The following is a 23,755-nucleotide window of genomic DNA, read 5'->3' as shown; positions in this document are numbered from 1 at the left end:
TTATCCTCCATTATGTCTCCTCTCTGCTCTTCTACTGTGTCTCTTTTTTATCCTCCATTATGCCTCTTTTCTTATCCTCTATAATGTCTCCTCTCTGCTTTTCTACTGTGTCTCCTTTCTTATCCTCCATTATGTCTCCTCTCTGCTCCTCTACTGTGTCTCTTTTTTATCCTCCAATATGCCTCCTTTTTTATCCTCTATTATGTTTCTTTTCTGCTTCTCTACTGTGTCTCCTTTCTTATCCTCCATTATGCCTCCTCTCTGCTCCCCTACTGTGTCTCCTTTCTTATCCTCTATTATGTCTCCTCTCTGCTTCTCTACTGCGTTTCTTTTCTTATCTTCTATTATGCCTCCTTTCTACTCCTCTACTGTGTCTCCTTTCTTATCTTCCATTATATCTCCTCTCTGCTCTTCTACTGTGTCTCCTTTCTTATCTTCCATTATGTCTCCTCTCTGTTCCTCTAATGTGTCTCCTTTTTTTTTCTCCATTGTGTCTCCTCTCTGCTCGTCTACTATGCCTCTGCTATATTCTTCCACCGTGTACCCTTTCTACTCCCTATGTTCCTGTGTCGTTTTTCTAAGATCTCTTGTTAATGCGCTTAGGGTATGACATCAACGAAATGTCCAACTCAATTTAATGGTAACAAATTAAGCATCTTCCTTCAGATGGAATCGGGACCGTACAAAATCAGAGATCAGCATAGAGCGGAAGAGCAGACGAAGGAATTCTCTCACCAGCATCCCACCAACAGACGTCATCACTGACGCCATACCTTCCAAGCAGCAGCAGAAACCAGCACAAGAGCAGCCCTCGACACTTTTGTCCAGGGAAATCCCCGATCCCACTGCGAGCCCAAAGCCGTGGTTGCAACAACCAAAGAAGTAAGTTTACGATCAAGATGTAAATTTTGTTTGCCCATACGTGTGGTATTTTTTGTTTCCTTTTGGTTGTGATTGAGACTTTCAATTGTTTTCATTCAACTCTATTCAAGCGAACATGAGGAGTCTTTAGCCCCGCCTGCGGTCGTAAGCGAAACTCAAAGTTCACCACGGATAAGACGACGTTCTCCAAGAAGGTTAACCATCATTTATGGTGACATTGCGCATCGGATGTTGGCAAATTGCATCTTTTTCTTTAATACAACGCTGAGCAACGCAATTTGTATACTAACTTCAGCAGTAACACTCAACCCTTTCAGCAAATCGGTGGTGAAAAAAACAGTCTTCGGGAATCAGTTGCTGAGAATCATAGTACTTTAAATTTCTTTATACCGCTTTAACGCTGTAAAACTTACCACAAGTTGTGGTGAAAATGAGCAAATTTACTTGTGTTCCGCATTTAAAGTACTATGAGTTTCACAATTTCGGTTGATCTTGCCAAATGTGCATGAAGGTGCTACTCATTTTCTGAATGATGAAATTTACTTTTAATCCAACTACAAAGGAAAACTTTGCATGTGCTTGTTCATGTGCTTATTCACAGGTTTGCTCTATCTCAGCCCCAAATACTTGCTGATCGCAAAGGTAGCATTGCCAATCACGAGCGAGCTGCAAGGTTGTATGACAAATCTTCTTTGTTGTTACATGAATAAGTCTTCAAATTAATCTTCCGTTATAAAACTGAACGAAAATATACTTTATTTCCATACGTTTCCTATGAATATGTTGTTTATATCACGTCTGTATGTTTTGAGCTCCCTTTTACTGTTGGGATACCATCTCTAAAGCTGTTTAAAAGTAAACACTTAAACTTCAAAGGCTGAAGGTTTTTGACTCTTTCGCTTCTGTGAGAAGGTATTTCTACGTTCTAGAATCTAGATTATCTCTTTCTAAGCTTTCTTTAACGAACTTGCGATTTTACATCACTTTAATGTTGCCAGAATGCGATAGGAAAATGGTAGCTTTTGTTAGCTGGTTTGTGTTGCTTTGACCGGCGATTTTAATTCAAAGCTTTGGAATTGGTATGTTTTTTCTATTACTTTGTGTTATACGCTGCTTACTTTACTTTTTTTCGCAACTGGTCGCTTTGCATGCAGACCAAATAACACTCCAACTGCCTACACTTCCCAGCGCACCAGCGCTGTTGTCTCTGGTGAAGATAATCAAGAGAGAGAAAAAAGGAGAAGAGAGAGACTTGCAAAGTGGAATGAGAGAGAGAGAAGGTGAAAATCATCTCGAAAAATAAAAACATAAAAGAACAGGGCAGTCCCCATCAGGGCGGATCCAGCGAGTAGCCTTAAAAAGGGGGGGGGGCGATTTCAACAGAACACAATGATTTGTATGTAATCCAATTTTGCAAATACACCGTAAATAAAGTTACTTTTCCGTGTTTTAGGGAGGTTGATTGCCCCAATTTCCCCCTGCAGCCGCCACTTGTCCCCATTGTAACGAATGTACCCAGCTAGCAAAATCCCCTCTTTTTAATACTGACTCAATGTCTGCACGGATGTTTCTAGTCGGGAGACTTTTGTGGCAGAATTGAGCCTTACTATCTTCACAACACACTTGCTTTATTCTACCGTGAAGATACAGCTTTAGTGGGCAAAATTTGAAACTTTTAAAGGAAGATTCATAAAATTGTTCTTTATCATCTTCATCTGGTTATCTTTTAGTTTTCAAAGTCAATACCTGTAGATTAAATTCAAACGTAATGCTACGCAAATATACTCTTTGTTTATTATGCTTCGCACAGTTATTTTTAAAACCTTTGGCCACAGTTACCGCCGACAAATAAGACCCTCTCTTGAAGAAGTTTATCAAAGTGAAAGGCTTAAACTTGAAAGAAGGTATACTGAGTTGCTTGCATGGTATTGGGTTTTCTAACAACGAGGTGACTGCATTAGTCCAAATGGATGAAACACAAAAACGCTGTTTCTCAGTTGAAACGACTGAGATATAGCGATTTTGTTAACTAATTGTGTCATAGCCTAGTTATTTAACAAAAACTCCAACTGGTTATTTTGTTTGTGCGCCTAAACTGATTTCCTACACTCAAAGTGTACTAACTTGATCTGTATAAGTGCGAGCAAATTTATAGCTGTTCCACGTACTTGCTGTTTGTCTACACACCGCCCAATGCCATCATATTCACGACTAAATCTGTTGCACATTTTGAGTGGGTTAATTTTAGAAACGTTAAAGTTTTCTACCTCGACTCAGCAAGTTAATGCACTGTGTGGAGTTAAAGCTACCACAACTGAGTACCCTGTAATCGGAAGAAGAGTTCATATTCTTCACAGATGGTAACTGTAAAACTTGAGAGGTTACTCAAAGAGTGCGACAGATTTGACCGAAGGCGTGTGCGCATAAGTGTTTAAGATTTTGGCAGTGCTCATATTAGAGATGATATACTAACATCCAAAAACTAACCAACTAATTGGAAGAGTGGTATGAAAAATTAACTGAAAGTATGTTTGAATTGTAAACTGCAGCGCATGAACATAGTGAAACCTGAATTGAATACTCAGTATCGCATTTTAAGAGAAAAAACTTTAAGAGAAAAGAGAAAAAAAATTGCAGTTTTTCTTCTCAGAAATCTGAGCTTTTGTAAGTTTTTATGTTCAAAGACCAACTTTTTGGTAAGAAACGATCACATATTTCACTTAAGACACAACCTTTTTATTTTGATCTGTTTCAGTTTTGCTCCATGAACGCTTGTGTTGAAAATTTATTTAAAAATCAAACACAGCATTTAAAAGTCTGTCATTATTCCCTAAAAGTCATCAATTTCAATAGCATTTTGAATCTGTCTTTTCCTACTTTTTACATTCTTCGTCTGCTGGGTGACAGCATCACGAAGCATCAGCATTGCAGCAGCTTTCCCCCACGGCGACTTAATCATAGGACAGGCAATAAAAATTGCTGTACAGTACAGTCAGTCCCTGGCCACAAGCAATTGGTTTTTCGTGCATCAAGCCTTCTAGCACTCTTCAAAAGCATCAGTGCGGCTTTTGGTCGCATTTGATGCTCTCTTTGCTTAACTATGTAGAATGTGAAATTTGTTTTTGAGTTTTTGTTTTTTTGCTTGATTTGTTGGAATGTACACGGCATGTTTGTCACAAAAATTGTGCATTTTGGTTTTTATTTTCGGTTAAATTGCTCTGAAAAGTATGCATAGAAATAATTATGATCAAGCAAGGCGGCAAATTTTTGTTTCCTTATGTTTATCATATTTTCTTATCTTAAGGCGAAATCTGATAAATGCAGAAGCCGAAGATAAACCGCCGCTTCCAAATGGCCATGCTCCTGTTTCAAATGGAGGTACTGTAACACGCTTTTGAAGTTTTGTAGCACGCGATGTAGAACTTAGTTAAATTTTAAAGGGTTTGCTTGCGACGAAAACGGTTTGCTTTGAATTTACGAAATTTCATTTTTGATCCAATTTCGACATTACAAGATACTGGATAATTGTAAATTGTACTATAGTTTTCTTTGGACGATGTTATTAGTACTTGCAACTGTAGGCTACGGTCAAGTTTCTTTTTTACAAAAGTAAGCCAAAAAAATCGTCACGTCGATTCGCTTTTAAGCTGTAGTGGTAAAACCTTGCCATTGTTGGCTTACACTCTACTTCAAGAAGGAGACATTTGCATTTATAACGTGATTAGTGGGTTCTTTCTGATCATCTTTGATCGCTGGTGCGATCTCTTGCTGTACTGATTAGATATCTTGTAACTTCTCGTGAAGACAGGAAAAAGAATACAACGCTGTTGCAACTTTTTTTTGTATTTGAATAGTACTATACTATTCTCTCTCTCTATTTTGCTTCAACGAAGCCTGGTCTTCTTTCAGGTCGACTTGGTCATCAGGGTCGACCAGTTGTCTGCAGTGACTCCACCATTTCTCTCTATTGATGGCATCTTTAATTTTAATTTCTTATTTTGTTTCACTGTTAATATTCGTATATATATTATTGTAAAAACAAGTACTCTTAGGCATTACATGGAAAGACAGGAAACCAGCCAAATGGATACGACAACAAACACAAATCAAAGATATCATTCAAACAATAAAAAGTTTAAAGTGGAATTGGGCAGGACATATCATGCGAACAACTGACAACAGATGGACAAGAAGAGCTACTGACTGGATACCGCTTGACAATAAACGCAAAAGAGGGAAACAGAAAACAAGATGGCGAGACGAACTCTACCAATTCGACAAACACTGGACACAAACGTGCAAAGACAGACAAAATTATAAAGATATGGGGAAGGCCTTCATCCTGCAGTGGAACAACAATGGCTGACAATGATGATGATGATGATATTATTGTATTAATATTCGCAATAGTATAATATGTGTAGGTAAATGTTATTGTCATTTTCCAGTGATAAACATGGAAGAAAGGCCATCTGAACCGCCCCCTCCACCTTCAAGAACATCTTCCAGTAAAGTCCTAGAAAAAAGGAAAATGGGTGAGTAGGAGATTTTTAATCATGTACTCATGCGAGATTTTATACAGTAGAAGAAAGGCTTGCAAGAGGACATGACGATAGTGCAACTAAACAGTGTAAAAAAAATTAACCGTAACCGATTGAATTGAAATGATAGAAAATCCTGTGGTCTGTTTTTTTTTTAAATCTTTATCTTTTAGGGGGTTTGATGTCATGCTTAGTGAAAAAATGAAAACTGATACTTTTATTTAACATCAATTTATACATTTCTAATGCAAGTGAAATGCTGTACATTACTTCAATTTGTTACAATAACTATTTGATAAAAGTGTGACAACTTTTGTCAATGTTAGGGTAAAAGAATGAGGAAATTTTATTCGTGCTTGTTCACCCGCAGAAAAGAAACTCTTGCAACTACAAAAACAAGAAGAAATGCGTCAACAAGAAACACAAAAACAAGTTCAACAGCAACAATTACCTTCTGAACCTGTTACCAATCGTGACGTCATCAGTCAACCTCGTCATCGACGACGATATCACGACAGTGCGTCAAAACTCACTTCTAGTGATACTTCCGCAGTGTCAACAAAAAAACCTCCAGAAGAAACCCATTTTCCCTCCGATCAAACCGAACCGGAAAAGCCGTTTTCGAGATTGGACAAACCGACAAAGCCGGTGCCGGAGATTAAAATTCCCGCAGAAACCGGCCAAGTTGACCGGTCTAGTGATGTGATCACGACCGATCAGAAATTTTTAATGGATATGCTGTACTCCAATCAAGCCGTAGCCTCCAAGCAGACGGAGAGTGACGAGGGTTCTGATGAAACCCTTTCCACTGAAAACGAAACCTCCCAACCCACAGAAGCTCCCATTAGTGTCAAAGCAATGGCTGAAAAACTCAAAGGATCTGCTGCCGCTGTGATAAACCGCATTAAGCCTCCTGCGGTTGAAGAAGTCGAAGAGGTAACCCCGGAGCTTCCCCCTCCCGTTGCAAAGAAAGACAGCGATATTATGTGGGAAAAACTTATATCACAAAGCAGTAAAGTAAGTTCTGTTTCTTAATGTTTTTAGACTGTTTTTCATTTGATCTATATTCTTCTTGTCACGTTATTTTTTTACTGAAGCATTTTTACACTTTTAGAAATACATGAAGCAGCGAATAAGATAAATCGTATTTTCGATAAGTTATTGTCTTCCCAACAAATGATCAAAAATACATCATTTTAACGTTGATGTACTAAAATCCAACGTAGAATCTTGGTTGCGATTGCAGAGAAATCTTTCTCTTGACGGTTTTGACTTCTCTGGGATTTCGGAGCTGGATGATATTGATGTCTTGTCTCCCACATCAACACGCTCTTCTCAATCCGACTTTCCTCCGCTGCCTTCACTCTTTGGTGGAGTTCCCCCGCCTCCTCCAGCTCCTGGAAGAATTCCTCCACCTCCACCCGCTCCAGGAGGAGCTCCTCCACCACCACCACCTCCTCCTGGAGTAGGTCAGCCTCCACATCCGCAATCTCCTTCCCTCACCCATTCTCCTTTAAATAAACGAAGAACAATCAGATTGTTTTGGAAAGAAGTAAGTACATTTTTGGTATATTCTGAATTTTGGTTTACATACATTAACATCAACTCCATAAGCTGTGGAGCAGTGATAGCGCAATGGGCTTCTATACAAAAGTCTCATATTTATTTTTTTGTATGTCTTCTGTTCTGTAAGATGTGTTACTTGTAACTAGGGGTTTTAGATAGGGTGATACGAAACTGCATCGGCTTTTGGCTTATTCGCCACACTGCAACGATTTCTTTTTTTCTGATTTACGAAATAATGTGCTTTCCATGCGCTACATAAGAGTAGTGAAGATAATTTTTAAGCAATTTAAAGGTTTTTGTTGAAAGCAAGCTTGCAACAAGGCGAAAAAATTTCAAACTGAGAATGGGCTCTTCTATTACGACTGGAAAAGCGGAGCTTTGCATTATAATGTAATGTCTCCACTTACAGCTTTTCTATTTCAAGTTTTTTTCTTGCACCCATTGGCTTAGTTCAGATTACTAGATCAGAATTTGTTTCTTTCTTGCCGCTTTAGGCTCCTAAACCTCCCGCAAACAATCTTCGAGTGAACTCGAACGTTTGGTCCGACATTGAAGATGTGCAAATCGAAGCGGAAAAATATATCAATCTTTTTCAGTTGAAAACGAAGGACATTGCGCAAAAGGTTCGGCTAATAGGATGTACTTCACCTTTCACGTTAACCTTTTTGTTTCAAAGTTTGTGTTTTCTAAGTTTAGTTTAACTTAAAGGTTTAAAGATACCCGGACAGCGAATAAACCCTTTTAACGTTGATTTAACGCCTGCAGATCAACGTAGACGTTAAATCAATGTAAAAAAACGGTCGATTTTGCTGTCTGGGTAGTATGCCTTTTGTTTAATTCATCTAGCGATTTGTTCTTATGAAGTATTATAGATAACCATGCTGGCCTGAAATTAAGCGGAAAATAAATGAAAAAAAAAACAGAAAAAAATTATGAAAAAGATGTTTGCGTATGAACAGTTTTCCGCATGAAATTATTTTTCCGCTTTTTCAGAAACAACAAACGGAAAAGAAAAACGAGCTCCGTGTGTTGGATGTAAAGAGATCGAACGCAATCAACATTGGACTGACTGTGCTCCCTCCTCCCAGGACGATTAAGTCCGCCATCATCAATATGGATGAGTCTGCTCTGACGAAAGAGCAAATAGAGGTATGTGAAAATCTATGTTTAAAGTAACCGAAAGTTAACGTTTTTTACCGTCGTTTATGAAAACTTATAGTTGCTGTGATTGTGAATGACAGCTGCATACAGCTGCTTGGTTTTATTACCTTGGCACCAAAACCAAGCTGTTTTGGTCACTTGAGCGAAGTCATCGATTGACGTTTGGTTCATTGAGTCTTCAAACCATGCAGTCTTTATTTAAATCATTGCAAAAAAACTTTTCCAGAGTATGGATTTTGTTTCTTACAGAAACTCTTGACAATGGTCCCAACCGAAGAAGAGATTTCCGCCATTCAAGAAGGAATGCAAGTGACGCCAGATGTCGCTCTTGGGTCAGCAGAACAGTTTCTCTTGACCTTATCATCCATATCGGAGTTGGAAGCTAGACTCAATCTATGGGCGTTCAAACTTGACTACAACGTTTTGGAAAAAGTAAGATTTTAAAAATAACAATATTTCTTTTCAATTAAAATAAAAAAAACATTTTTATTGACTTTTTCATTGCACTCGCCCAGAATCGAACACAGTTTCCTTGATGACATTTTATTCCTTAATGGGAAACTTCTTGAGCTGAGATGGAAAACAACCTCTTGCATAAAAGATCTGTCAAAGTACCTTCACCACTTTCAATTTAAATCGCGTACTCAGATGTTTTCGTAGATCCAGCTAATAAAACACGAGTCACTTTCATAAGATTGCTAATGGGTTGTTATCTGAAAATCATTGTAAAAGTTGTTTGGTAAGTCTGAAAACTGCATTGTTGTTGGAAATATTATCCTCATTGAATAATTGTTAGATTGAAGGCAGGCGAAACGCCCCAGGTGCAAAAAAAGCTAACAAAATCTTGTTTGAGATTATTTAACCGTGTCGACGTAAGCACATTTGAAGAAAACGCAAAAGCTGTATCACTTTTTCATTCATTCTCTGTCGTCGTACGTTGCATAAGTGTAAAAAAAGACATCCTTTCAAACAAAATCTTTTTTCATCAACCAGGACGTAGCGGAACCCTTACAAGATCTCAAGGATGGTATCAATGAACTGAAATCAAACAAAACCCTTCGGTACATCCTCGCAGCATTGAGATCGATTGGAAACCTCCTCAACAGCACATCAGTGAGTCTTGTGCTTGTGGAAGGCTCAATTTTCTTGCATATAAATTAAGGTTTAAAATTTTTCTTACTTACCTTGTAGTGATGACTGATGACCCAGCCGGCAAAATCAGTCCCTTTTTACACAGACAATCTGCTGAAACTGAATGAACGTAAAAATATGCTGATTTGCTCGCTGCAGAATTAGCACGGAGGATTGATGATGCAATTGCATTCGTCTGGCACAACCGTGACGTTTACGCTCTTGCATTCTAAACCTTTTGTCGCACACCCCTGGCCTAAAGCAAGGTTTCCCCACCCCGACATTTTGACATTTTGAAGAGAGTCACAATTTTTTTGTCATCTTTACTCTCTACCAAATCTACTGTGATCAGTTTCTGTGACATTGACATAAGATGAAGCCTCGTTTCTTCGATACGCTTAGAATGAAACTCAGTTAAATTTGGATGGTTGTTTTTATATCATTTTGCATGAACAGTTGTGACATCTTGCTTTGTTGAAACGTTTATTTTGCACAAACAAAGTCAATGCTTCCACAGTTGCAAAGCTGCAACGCCCAGGTTATCAAAATCCATTATGTTTTCATCAACAAATGCAGACAGGCGCAGTTTTCGCTTGGGAACGTAGTGTTTGTTATATAACTTAGAGCGTCGCTTTGTTGTTACATAACATGCAAAAACTCCCTTTTTCAGGCCAAGCCCAAAGTGGAGTGAGAACTCTTGGCCCTGGGTTTGTTTTTTGTAAATTTTCAACCCTGCCTTTTATCAAAACTAGCAACATTCATTTTCTGTTATCTTTCATGTAGAATTTGTAGATCATGGTGGGAGTTTCAGAAAAAAAGCAAAATTCTGTGGCTTGAGAGTTTGTTTAAAAATAAATGTGACCCTTGTTTTGTAAATCAATATGTTTTGTAAATCACATTAATTTAAATATTATGTTAATAACACAAGCCTTGGATAAGTTAATAAAAACAGGCTTTTAAAATTGTGTGGGAAATATTAAAACTAAAGTAGTGTTATTGCCACATATTTCAACGTGTTTTGCTGTCCAGTTTACCGCACTGACAGCAAATCAACCGTGTTTTACATTGATTTAAGTTTGCAGACGTTTAATTAATGTAAAAACGGTTGATTTTCTGTGGAGGTTAACATTTGAAGAGATTAGGTAGTGATTCATTGGCTGATGACCTTTATCAATCTGTCTTGCTGTTTTCATAATTTGTTTATTAAGTCAAAAAATTTATCTCTAAAATCATTTTGAGATTATTGCTGTTTCAGTGATGTGTTTTATTTCATAAAAATTCTCAAACGTTGCTAAAGTCTCGCTTTCACCGAGACTCTTGAGTTAAACCTGAACCTCTATAAACCTGTTTGTCGCATTGCTACCGGTGACTGCATTGTCAGACTGTGTATGACGTGGAAGGCAAAGGAACCAATCCTCGTGCCTACATATCAGCATGCCAGTCTTGCCTATACACAACCGCATGCTCTTGGTTGGTGTCGAACCGATGCCCTTTCGAACATGTGCAGACGCTCTGACCATTCGGTCACGTGGTTGACAAGCTGCGTTTTCCCAGTCAGCAAATCAGTCCTTTTTTCATTGATTCAACGTCTTCAGACGAATGATTTCTTAACTGATATAAACTTGAATGCTGCTATAACACTTTCTCTATGAGTAACATTGAAACAATTTTTGATAATTTGCTGTAAAACTATACGTGATATGTGAGCAGCCTATTTGAAAGGAATTTTACTTTTCTTGATCAATTTATGAATTCCCACAATGGAGTTCGTGACCCATTGGTAACGCGATTTTCTTCACTGGGTGGTCATTACGCAGACAGCCTACTGTGTGGATTACATTCAGTGCCAGAAATAAATTTCATCTGTGTTTTTTTAACATTTGTAATGTGAAATAATATCCTTTTTCGTTTTTGTTTCATTGCTTTTCATTCTTTCGAATTTTAGCGGGTTGTATTACGTGGAATCAACATCTAAAAATCTTTTTTAATGGTTTATCGAACTTGGCCTTTACTTGTCGCCCACTCTTGCTTTATGCAGACTTAAGCTTAAGCTCAAAATTGCGACTATTTGTTCAGTACAAGCCATAATTTGACAACCATTATCTCAACATGACCTTACATAACTCCAATTGAAATAAAAGACAACATGTGTGAAGGTGTTGGCAGTGCAGCTGTCGCTTATTTTTCAAATTGTGTTCTGTCTGCTTGATTTTTCTTTTTTGTGAAAAGTTCGATGGCAAGTGTAAACTTCGGGGTTGAAAATACTGTAAGTAGACTAAATAACGCAATACTACAGAACTGTGCTCTTTAAACTAAATGCTTTAATGCTGGCCAGTGCGGCAAATCAACAAAAAGTATTCTAGCTGACACTAGTGTTCAGGGTTTCCATTTTTAATTTTTTTATTAGTCTTTACATCGTTCGTCGACTTCCTTCATCAAAAGCATTAGGCTTTGTCTCATGTTTGACAAACTATTGGGTGGAAAAACGCAGAAAATAACTTGTAATCGTACAACGTTGTAATCATAAAGCGTAACTTGTAATCGTACAACGTTGTAATCATAAAGCGTAACTTGTAATCGTACAACGTTGTAATCATAAAGCGTAACTTGTAATCGTACAACGTTGTAATCATAAAGCGTAACTTGTAATCGTACAACGTTGTAATCATAAAGCGTAACTTGTAATCGTACAACGTTGTAATCATAAAGCGTAACTTGTAATCGTACAACGTTGTAATCATAAAGCGTAACTTGTAATCGTAAAACGTGGGTGCGACCTCTGATGAAACCGGAGCTTTCAAGGGAGCCACGTCACTCCCGTTGGTGATTTAAGTTTGATGCAGAGAGATTCTTTTTTACATTGATTCAACGTCTATAGATGTTGAATCAATGTAAAGAAGGACTGATATTTAATATTAGGCTGGGTATCTAATACCTTGACACGTTTTACTATGAAACCATTTTATCTAAGATTCTAAATTGTCCACTTTACTCATGCTATTGGATTTCGTTGCCTCAGGTACAAGGATTCGATATTTCTTATCTCACTAAAGTCCCAGAAGTCAAAGATACTCTTCACAAGCAATCCCTCCTGCATCATGTAACCCAGTGTGTCCTGGATAAATTCCCTGGCTCCTCAGACCTGTATTCGGAACTTGGAGCCCTCACCAGATGCTCCAGGGTGAGTAGTAGATGCGATAAATTACGCTTTTATTACGTCGGTTTAACGCAGGAAATGTATAATCAAAATAATCTTGATATCAGTTCAGTTTGTTTTTATTTCTGATCATCGCAACGAAAAACAATATATGTCCAACATGGCAGAGGTCTAGAAAATGGTAGAAGCGACAAAACGCGAACGTTATAACGTGCATCAATTGTATTAAGGGGTCCCACGTTACATTGCTGTACTGTATTTGCATTAAAACTTTTAAAAAAATATCGGAATACATTTGCAGCAATAGAAGACATTCTAAACCTAAAGCATTTATCTTACGTATTTTGAACATTTTTTTACATTGTAGGCTTATGTTTTACTTTTTGCTTTGCATTGATTAGATGCGTACGAAAATCTTAAAAATCCAAATTCTTGGACTTTCTTTTTGTAGTCAAACTAACTTGTATTAAAACAACGCATTTGTGCATCTGAAATCTAAACTTTAACTTCAAACAAACTATTGAAAACTCGATTTTAAACTTTGTGTTGGTAAGGTGGACTTTGACCTTCTGGAGGAGACTCTTGAAGCCATGGAGAGAAGATGCAAAAGCTCTTGGGATTATTTGAAGCTCATCGCCAAGCACGAATCGAAAGCGGCATTTCGAACAAAACTTTCCGAATTCTTAATGTCCTGCGCTCAGAAAATCATCACTTTAAAGGTCGTACATTCAAGGCTAATTAACAGGTAAAACAATTTCTTTGATCAAGTGGTGCAGCAACGTATGTTCGACATCAAACAATATAATTGTTTTTGTTCCAAATTATGGGACAAGTCAAAGTTTGTGAATTTTCACAGCTGCTATAGTCAAAAAAGGTGTAGTTTGTGTGATTGCCGACTTCGTCCAGAAAGCAGTCTTTGTATATTGATGCATTATCCGCAGATTTTGAATCATTATAAAATAGGCTGTTTTTCTGGTTGGGAAATAACGTGTATTCTGCTGCTCAGAGACTAAGTTGTGATTTGCGTGCGGCCGCTTTCTGTAAGTGCTTCACTTTAGTGTTAACTTCAGTACTCAGAACATTATTAAACGATTACTAAAGGTTACCGGTAATGCTTCATTACTTTTTATAATGTCTACCAATTCTACAGAAACGAGTTAATAGACACTCGCGTAAACCCATTGAAAGTACTCTGAAATTAAGTTAAACCGGATTTTTCCACTTACAATCGTTATTTTGACTTGGTTTTTGTGCCAAAGTTTTACCGTTTATGTGTTACAGTGTAAGGAAATGTTCAAAGTTGATGAGCTTTTAAGTTTCGGTTTACTGACAACTATTTTATATCTCACGTGCCTCAAGTAGTATGGCTATCGTGCACGTTGTAGCATCTTTCGCAAATTAAACTATTTCTATTGGCAGCAAACCAAACGTTTTACTTGGAAAATGTACAACAGCCAGAAATAGGTTACTCTTACGAAATTGATTTCTTTATGTAATTGTTGGTGGTAAAAGTAATTTTAGCAATAATGAAAACCAGCTTTTTAATCTGTTACTGCCAACGCATGCAGGCTATTCATAAATGCATAAATGTAGGCCTTTCAAAAGTTGTTAAAATAAAGTATTTCAAAAAACAAACAAAAAATATAGGACACTCTTAATTTTAATTGGGTAAAAACAAAAATCATTAAAAAAAATCTCCTTTTTCATTTAAATTTGTTCGAGAAGAGGTTTTGATGTCATTTTACCTTCTTTTAGATTCAGGGGAATGTTGCTTTATTTTGGGTCAAACTCAAAAGTAGCTGGCAACACCAGCGTTCAAGTATTCGCTCGAATGATTTCTGAATTCGCTCTTGAGTACCGGACATCAAAAGAGAGAGCGGAATCACAGAGAAAAAAGAAACACCAAAGAGGAGAAAGAAATAGAACGAGAGGAAAAATGATAATGGAGGTAAAGTTGATTCTCTCTGTGAAATTGTATTAACTTTCCACACAGCAAAGCGTTTTATTTTTACATTGAATGAATACACTGATTCAACGTCTGCAGACGTTGAATTAGTGCAAAAATGATAAATTCTGCTATCTGGGTTTTTCAATATTCTCATGTATAAGGCTACAAACAAATTTTTCTCTATGTTTCGCTTATACTCTTGATTGTATGTTTCTACTTTTTTCTGAATTTCTCTTTCTCTTAACTTTTTGTTTCTTTCATTATCTTCACCAGGAAAATATTCTCTCTGATTCGATGATATCTGATGACGAAATGATTCTTGTGAGTTCCAATGTTTCCGTCTTTATTTTTCCAAGTTGGCCACACCAAATCTAGTTTTCACTTTCTTATTCAAATAGCCAAACGAATGCACAGACTTAGTCGTAAAAAAAGTAACATTTTTCGTCATTTCAACGTCACCGAACGTTTAAAAAAGGTAACTTTTCAATGTTGATTTTCTTCATCTTTCACCTTCAAAACGACTCAAGTTCTGAGAACAAAAACCTTGCGTTTAGACTCGACGCTTTTCGACAACAGAAGAACAAATGAAGCAAAAGATGATGGAGACAGCCATACGGCCAGTTGATACCCAAGTAGAGAAGCGATCCCGGTCTAGAATGAACAGAGGTAAGTATTTTGTGATGCTCTTTGGCTTTTGTAATTTGCCAACGTTTTAGCTTATCTGAATAACACAACGTTTTGTTGACGTTGCTGTTGCCTTAAAACACGACTATGTCAATGTTTTTCATCTGCGCATTTCCAATTTAATCGAAACTAAACCACTGCCATAGGAAACGTGTATTGATTCATCACATGTCCATAAATAAACGGACCTTTCACGCTGTGTAATTTAAAGGTATAATTTAGACGAGAACAAAATACAGATTTTTTTAACTCAAAAACCTGCTTCCTTGCTCAAACGAGCTTCTCAGTGATGGCATTTATAGTTCGCGTGACTGAAACTTCGCAATGATTATGGAAGTTTCAACCGTGCGCCTATGAGGTACTTCCGATATATATTTAACAAACATCCAAAGTGACACTGTCCTTTGATATTATTTCCTACCCATGAGAAAAGGTCATCATCACGTTTTTTGAGACTCTTTCTAAGCGCTAAGAATTTGAAACCTGTCAGCATTTTTATATATGGACAGTGATGTTAAACTCTTTTGAAGACTACTTTATTTTGAAATTAGCCGCCGAATTCAAACACCCCCGTCACAGAAGCACGTGATTTTTGTCGTATCTAAAATACGACAAAATGGCCGATGATATTGTCAAAAAAGTTTTAAAACATCAGTTGATGACTTCAGTCGTTTTATAACACTAAACGTTGAACAGGACGAAAGCCTGTCGAGCCTGCTGACCAGCTGACTACCAAGATGGCCGTCTCGTCCCATTCGGATGACGTCACTGACCCAATCATGGAACAGCTGGTGAAAACTGCCACTCATGCGCCTCGTGAGCGTTCAACTCCTGTGAATAGGAGGAAGCGATCACGCAATGCGCAGCGAAAATCACGTGAGTCATTCATGTGTTAAATGAATTTTTTACATTTAAACGTTAGTCATGGAAAATCTAAATTTTGGTTAGCATACGAAGAAAAACCCTCATAGGAAAAAACTTTATAATTTTAGTGCTTTGCCTGATGCGCTTTTGAAACCCAGAAAGCCAATAGCGTATGTTTGTTTTCTATCAGATATTTTTAGGCCATACTGTAACACAACCAATCAACTTCTTCTTTCTTTCAGTTCGTCGTACGTTGAAAAATGGTCTTACCGATGAAGAAAAGGCCGTCATTGTGGGAAATTATTGAAACCTTCTCTCTTCACATGGCTATGACATCATCCTTTGTTCAGTGTTACGCGTTTATGACGTCATTCTGCCCGCGTTTTTATCGTCGTTTGCATGCGGAATACGTGAAGGCTGCATTTTGCTGGGTGTGACAAATATCTGTCACTTTTTTGCGTTGATTTTCGGTTTTAAAGACGGAAACAACTACAGCGCTTCTACCCAGACAGCAAATGAGTCGTGTTTTACATTGATGCAAGGTCTGCAGACGTTGAATCAATGTAAAAAACGACTGATTTGCTATCTGGGTAGGAAGATTTTGAGCATTGTGATTTGACAATATTGCCGTATTTTTGTAAAAAAAAGAAGATGTCTTTCAACGCTTTATTAAATGTTAAATTTAACGTCAACTAATTCTTATCAGTTAACTTTTACGCATAGTTTTGTTAATACAAAATATTCTGATACACTTTTATTGCTCGACGCTTTTCAAAGTCATCTGATTGGATGTGGCCAGGAGTTCAGAAATGACGTATCCAGTGATGTAAAATAAGAAACAAATTTCTTTCTACCAGTGTGACACTTACAGTAGCAAGGGCGAATGACAGAAAAGTCTACAAGAAAAAACAAAAACAAAAAAATAATTGCTCTTCAACAACAATTGTTCTCAAAGGTGCAGCCCAAGGTAGAGATGTTTGAAATGTAAAATATTTTGATTGTTAGAAATATTTTGACTTCGGCGCAAATCGCTTTTTTAAATAAGTTTCATTGTAAAGATTTTTTTTGGAATTCGTTTACAATTTCAAATAAAGCAAAAACGGATTAGTTGAGAATCCCAGAACGCAGAAACCGCCATACAGCTGGATGTTAAGGTAGGCTATTTGGTCTAGTAAGGACAAACAAGAATTTATTTGTTGCTAACCAGCTCAGTGGCCGAGCTGTTTCGCCTTTGGTGCTGGCGTCATGTTCTTTAAAGAATTGCTGATCAGACCAACCATTTAGCATTACGATCCTGGAAACGAAATGTTTTCCAAACGAAATTTCACTTCGCGCAAAAATCCTTTGTCTTGATTTTAAATTAGTTTTTAGAGAAAATTTTCATCTTGCATTTCATAAAATACAGTTTCATTTTATGGTGACCAAAGTAATTAATTTGTTTCAAACAATCTCGGTCAAACTTAAAACCCTTTTGTCGTTAGGTTTATATCTGATTAACTAGGACACTAGGTGGACAGAATCAGCAAAACAAAATCCATAAGCCTCATTACTTGGAATAGGCCCAACGATACAAAAGCTTTAAGGTTCAACAAAAACAATTTTTATTTTGTTGGCAAATATACAGCACGACCGAAGATGTAGCCTACTGTAAGTTTGGTCGCAATTGGAAAACTTCACTTTGATCTGTAACCGGCTCTGTATCAAAAGCCTCTACATTCTACAAGTAGCCTATGCAAAACTACCAGGCATAAGCTATCAGAGGCTTTGTCAGTCCGAGAATATAGATTCAAAACCAAACAATATATCCACATTCAATACCTTTTTAGGGCCCTATGCAGCAGGTTATAGCAGCAGCTTTTTAAAATAAATAATTCCGTAATACAATATAGATTGCGTAAAGTAACTGAGTAAAAGTCAACATCAGGAATGATTTTATAGTTGCAAATATTAAACGAAAAATCACGTAATTTAGATAAAGCAGACAATTACAAGAGAATTGTACCTGAGAGAGAGCAAGTTAGTATTTTTGAGTGTATTATTGTTATTATTTTAAAGAACAAGTCACATACATACTGTATAGTGTGTAGTTAATTAGTTTTGGTTGTAGAAAAAAGAGAAAAAGGTCACACACGTAGGCTACTGTAGTTAATTAGTTTTGGTTGTAGAAAAAAGTGAGAAAATTTAACATAATATTAGCATTTAAATGGAAAGTTGTATTTAAGCAAGAGCATTTTAAATCGTTATACTCAATTACTCATTTGATTTATTCACTTGCAACATCAAAAGTTTGCAAACATTTTCACTTGAAACTTAAAGATGTACGGTATGAGGATCGTTTAGCAAGCATACGTTTCTGGCTTCGTACGACACTGCACAAAGTTGCTTAGAAATGTAATAATTTGCATATTATTGTAAATGTAGAGTGAGTTAGTAATTGGCTGGGACATTTCTACAACCACGCTTAAGTCACTGTTCAGTTCAAGCCAATGATTCAAATGCAAATTTATCCCAACCTGATCACTGTAAGTTGGGTAGCCTGCGCCCACGGTGCAATTTACCACGAGCTGAAATATCTTGATTTTTGCATTGATGTAGCCTATGCATCATGCAGGTGTTCCCGAGATATATAACGTAGCCTACCTACATAAAGCCAACAGACAAGACGGATGTTCAAGAGTGAAGCAATTATAAAAATTGTAAAACAATTATACAATCATAAAAAAATTCTACAAATTTTTTATGAAAGTTAAACATAATAATAAAATTATGCCTTATTTTTAAACGATTATAAAAGTCATAACTTCTCATGCGGACACCTATATCATTACTCCATAGTGAGATGATAGATGAACATTATCGCTATATCTTATCTTAAAACTTAAAAAAAATTGGCCTTTCCGCCACAAAAGTGCCCTTTTTTCATAATCCTGCCCCCCAGTCAAAAATCGTTTCGGCACCCCTGCGCAGATGGTCATTTTTATTTCCTGTAAACCTTCTCCATGGGTGTCTGCTGCATGACTTTACAAATAACTACAGTGCAAAAGTGACAGTGAACAGGTTCTTATCAAAATGCGTAAGTTGCCTAAGAATAAATTTTCATTTCAAGTTAAAGGTTTGTGCTTCTGGACTATCCCCTCAATTAAATCAGGGACTCCACGCTACTGTTCTTGAGTTAAAGTTCAGAGCTTTACTAAAAAGCGGAACAGTTTACACCTTTCAAGTCTCGTGGTAAGCTAACCAACATGACGCTCTACGCTTACCTCATATCCAGTAAAGGTTTTGCCATGCCGGAGAGTGCAGAGGTGTAGTATTTAGGTTTGGGAACTTTTTTATGAATAAGTTGTGTAAGGAAGCCCAGAATTAGCTTACCTATAAAAGTCCAGTGACTATATTTGATTCAGACTTTTAACGAATGATAAAACAAAGCCACTGAAACCATTTCCGGTGACGCTTTTGTGACGCCAGCAATTTTTTTTAACTCTGATTGTTGTAAGACAGAAGTTCCCAGCCTTTTTTACACCTTGGCCCCCTTTGAAATTTTTGAAAAATTAATGGTCCCCCTATTTTTTCAACCTCTTGAAAAAAATTAAGAAACGTCATTTTAATTAAAAAACTAGTTTATACAGTAACCGGTAGTTAGAATGATAAAATGATATAAATACAACACACACACAATAAACATGATAGTTACTTTGTTATATATAGTGTCGGAGTGGACTTAGAGATGATAAATTAAAAAAATGATTATTTTTTAAATGTTTTCATTTCTTGAAAAAGGCTCATCGCCCACAAATTAATATTTTTTCTCTCTACAGTCTTAAACCCTCAAAACATTTGGCTAGTCTAACAACAGTATTTCAATAAAAGTTATAAAATGTATTTTGGAATCGGAACCGGTTTTCGTTTGTTGAATCAACGTAAAATTGATGGATTTTGTTTTTTGGGACTACATTCAGATCTACTTAAATCATAATTTGTAAAACTTTTCATCCACATTATACCAAGTCGCCGCCCCGTCAGCAAATCCTTTTATACATTATTTCAACGATTGCAGTCCTTAAATCAAGGTGAAAAATGACTGTTTTGCTGGTCGGCTGTTTCACCCGATGTTTGCAGAAGTAGCCTACCACAACAGCGTCCCTCACAAGTTGGAAACTGCAAACAATAAAAGGTTTCATCAAAACTTGGTTTTTTAAAGCAATGTTTCCACTTCAAGGTAATTTATTCAATTAAAAGTTATTTTGATGCTGCTGGCGTCGGAAGAAACTTTTAGTTTCTTTTGATGGCTTTGCTTTGTAAAGCGCTGAAGAGCAACGCATTCTGGGATGGATACAGCGCTATATGAAAACAAGCATTAATTATTTCCAGGCCGAGGGCTGATAATGCAAAAAACATCTAAAAAAGGAAACAAGACAGGATAGCTTTCTGGAAATTTAGAAATGCAAATTTCTGCAAAGACAAATTGTTTTCTAAGAATTCATAAATTTCTCGACAAAATTATTCCAAAGTTTAATTCTATTTTTTATTTTTTGCAACAGGCCACAATATGTTGTGTTTAAAAACATGTTAGAATCGAACATTTATGGCCTACTCTGTTCCAGATCACTACTGAAACACCAAAATCTTTTTTTTTTGCTTTTTAAACTTATTGCAGTAGCCTATAGCTTTGCTTGGCATTAAAACCTATGACTTCAAACTTAATATAGGTCAACTTAACATTTTTTATTCTTAATAACATTTGTGTCCACTTAGATTGTTAAATGCTAATTGAGCACAGAAATAAATGTAGTTTCAAAACTTAGTCAATTGCTATAGCCTTACATGAAAAAATGTTTTTTTTTATCTTAGGTTAGGCTATTATTAATATCACATCAATGAAGTCTCTGTAGGAAAACTATTGAACAGGCCTACTCAGCAAGTAAACGCTTGCAAATTCTTGATACAGAATTAGAATTCATTAAGTCACTAGACCCATAGCGTAACCTAGAGATTTGTGAGTCAGTCATGATTCAGGTACGTGCGCATAATGTGTCCAGCCAGCATTGCAAACATGTATACTTCATACGCAATGTTGAAACGGTTATTTTAAACTATGTCAAATCACATTATGACATAGCAGAAGACAAAGCTTTTAATTATACTGTAATCATCACCGTTTGATGCTCTTACCACTGCATCTGATACAATGGGAAATGCATCTTAATATAAAAAGCGACATATGGTTTATCGCAACTCATAATGCAATGCAAAACTAATTCAGATAGGTTGTCAGTGCAGCAGAATATTCACACCAAATATCGATCAATACAACTTCTGAAATATTAGCTTTTAATTGTTAGTTGGACATTACGTTAAGGAAAATCGATAAATATTAAACATTAAAAAGACGAATTCTTTTTTTGCAAGGGATCGGTAGACTTCGAGTTCAGACTAAAGATTATTTCAGAGTTCTTTCACAAATGGATTGATCTGACATCAGTGCACCAGAAAGTTGTGCAGCAATTTTGTACAATTTTTCTGAAACCTTTCATTTCCAATCAACTATTGCTACGTTTTCAAGAGGTTGGTTAGCTCTTCAAACAAGAGTTGAATTTTCAACGTATAGAGACAAGGCAGTAATGATGTAGCCTGCGTGAAAAATCCGAAAGCTAATCAATTGAAAAGTTTTTATTGAACACCTTTTGTGACGTTATCTGCGTCATAAAAATGCATGGGCTGAGAACATTAGGTGAGATTCTAGAACAGTGACATCACAGCGTTTTAGAAACCAAAATAGTTTTTAAAGTTTTTGAGGGAGTCCTATATAGTTGTATATTTTGCATGTACAATCACATTAAAGATACTTACAACAATAGCTTGCATCAATTGTTGCGGAATTTGTATTGTAGTTCTGAGTCAAATCTTGAAAAGCCTGTTTTTGAACACTGTGTGAACCAAATAAGTTTTGATGCAAACTTATTACTTTTGCATTTTGATTGAGAAAACTTGCTTGTTAATTTTTGTTTCGATACAAAAAATACTTACTCAGACAGCAAATTCGGTCATTTTGTCTGCAGACAATGAATCAATGTAAAAATGACGGAATTTGTCGTTTGGACATCAATCTGAAGGTTTGTTGCTGTTTGGGATAAAATGATCATTGAGCTTTTAAACTGTACTCTGTAATATTTGGTTGCCAAAAAACAAACTGAAAAATATTTTCATACATGTTTGATATGCTCGCAATGCAGCACCGTTTTCAGAACGTTACAAAATTGCGTACATCCACTTACGTAAGCCGCTAAATATCTACACCCACACTAAAATAGTTCTACCACATGCACGGGTATATTATAAATGGTAACAAGGGCCTACTCTGCATTAAATAGTTCGCATCTCTTTTTTATTTCATGATATTTTGTTTGTTTTGCTCTTTCTTTTTTTGTATCGTTATTGCTGCAGCCCTACGAATATGATACTTCATTGGGAAAATTACGCCGATAATGTCATTCTGCATGACAACATTGAAAACCATTTTGCAATGCGCAATGGCCACATCATATTGCTATTTCATTGATTTCTTTTACTTACCGTACTTTTTTCTTACTCCATGTCATCAGCTGCTGAAACAGTATTACTAAATGAGGTAAAATGAAAAATAAAATAATATCTTAGGTCTTTACAGTTGTTAGACATTTAAGGATTACATTTAAGTAGCCTACACAGCGCAAGATACCGCAGCAGCTTAATGTTGCGTTAATGACTTAGCAATATTGTTTTATCAATAACGTAAACTCACACTGAATATTTACAAAGTAGTTTATCCAGAAATGCTACTTTTCTTTATTCGTTCCCATTTTTGTTTATTCAATTATTATTTATACCACTTTTCTGTGGCATTTAAAAATGGTGCTAATTACCCCTAAACATTGTTATATTTGTAACAAGCAATTAGGACATTGTTGAATAAAGTATAATGCAGTTGAGTTTATTATTAACCGATTGTGGCTAACGAGAAATTAATGAGCTCCATTGTAGTACGAGAAGGTGCAAATTAGTTCAAAATAACAAGATGTCATTTTGTTTATTAAAAAATGAAAAGTTTTGAACGTTACTGAATAATGCGTTTCATAGCTGACATGTTTATAAATTGGACCGACATGTCCCACTTTAGTCTATCTTAAAAATAATGAAAACATTTTTAAATAATTTCATTGAAAACATAATGCAAATGATTTCATAATTAAACATTTGGCTTAGAACCAATTGATATGTCTATCAAAATAGAAAACATTTCATACTTTTTTTTTTCAAATAAATTATTTGATCTTGCACAGTGACTTTAGTTTATAAACACCATAGAAAATGTAATTTCTTGATAGCGACATTTCTAATCCTATAAGAAACAGATCAAAATTGTTATTTCTTCTGTCATGATAATAATAATAGTGTTGCAAGCACGATAGTGCTTGCCACCTTTCATGATAAATTACATAATGAATACATACAGTTGAAAAAAACTTAAATAAAATAGTATCGCAACGATTTGTTTTTGGAAGAAAAAATAGAGATGTTTAAAGAAATGGTTATTTCGCCAGGCGTTATTTTTAGCGATGAGTATGTCTGTCATAAATCACAAATTACAGATTTTATCGAGAGAAAACTGTGTGATAAATGATAACACATTCAATTCTGCAAAATTTGCGTCAATAAAATAGGGATAATATGTAGTAATAATAGTTAACAAATGGAAACATAAAATTACGTTAAAAAGTATTTTTAGAAAGTTTAGACCACTTTCAAATGTTGGTCAAATAAGGACATTCTATTTTAAGAAATTTA

At 36.0% G+C, this 23,755-nt stretch overlaps 1 protein-coding gene across 5 annotated transcripts in view; it reads left to right on the top strand.

Annotated features, from left to right (window-relative positions):
* Positions 1 to 16,772, top strand: part of LOC145788202 (FH1/FH2 domain-containing protein 3-like) — a 40,738-nt gene extending 23,966 nt beyond the window's left edge. The window contains exons 11-28 of one of the 5 annotated variants that reach the window (XM_082599894.1): positions 667 to 882; positions 1,484 to 1,555; positions 2,037 to 2,162; positions 2,718 to 2,786; positions 4,187 to 4,260; positions 5,331 to 5,417; positions 5,794 to 6,440; positions 6,670 to 6,975; positions 7,484 to 7,612; positions 7,983 to 8,138; positions 8,400 to 8,582; positions 9,144 to 9,263; positions 12,301 to 12,462; positions 12,993 to 13,183; positions 14,194 to 14,386; positions 14,941 to 15,052; positions 15,767 to 15,946; positions 16,177 to 16,772. In XM_082599894.1, the coding sequence (XP_082456020.1) occupies positions 667 to 882; positions 1,484 to 1,555; positions 2,037 to 2,162; positions 2,718 to 2,786; positions 4,187 to 4,260; positions 5,331 to 5,417; positions 5,794 to 6,440; positions 6,670 to 6,975; positions 7,484 to 7,612; positions 7,983 to 8,138; positions 8,400 to 8,582; positions 9,144 to 9,263; positions 12,301 to 12,462; positions 12,993 to 13,183; positions 14,194 to 14,386; positions 14,941 to 15,052; positions 15,767 to 15,946; positions 16,177 to 16,241 (3,088 nt within the window). In that variant the 3' untranslated portion in view covers positions 16,242 to 16,772. Of the gene's footprint in view, positions 1 to 666; positions 883 to 992; positions 1,077 to 1,483; positions 1,556 to 2,036; positions 2,163 to 2,717; positions 2,787 to 4,186; positions 4,261 to 5,330; positions 5,418 to 5,793; positions 6,441 to 6,669; positions 6,976 to 7,483; positions 7,613 to 7,982; positions 8,139 to 8,399; positions 8,583 to 9,143; positions 9,264 to 12,300; positions 12,463 to 12,992; positions 13,184 to 14,193; positions 14,387 to 14,940; positions 15,053 to 15,766; positions 15,947 to 16,176 lie in introns of all 5 variants that reach the window. The other 4 variants (XM_082599895.1, XM_082599897.1, XM_082599896.1 and 1 more) reach the window with 4 other exon arrangements.
* The last annotated feature ends 6,983 nt before the right edge of the window (positions 16,773 to 23,755 follow it).

This window comes from Aplidium turbinatum, chromosome 2 (assembly GCF_918807975.1).
Source record: "Aplidium turbinatum chromosome 2, kaAplTurb1.1, whole genome shotgun sequence".
Taxonomy (NCBI): Eukaryota; Metazoa; Chordata; class Ascidiacea; order Aplousobranchia; family Polyclinidae; genus Aplidium; species Aplidium turbinatum.
The sequence above is the reverse complement of the archived record's forward strand: the minus strand, read 5'-3'. Positions and strand labels throughout refer to the sequence as shown.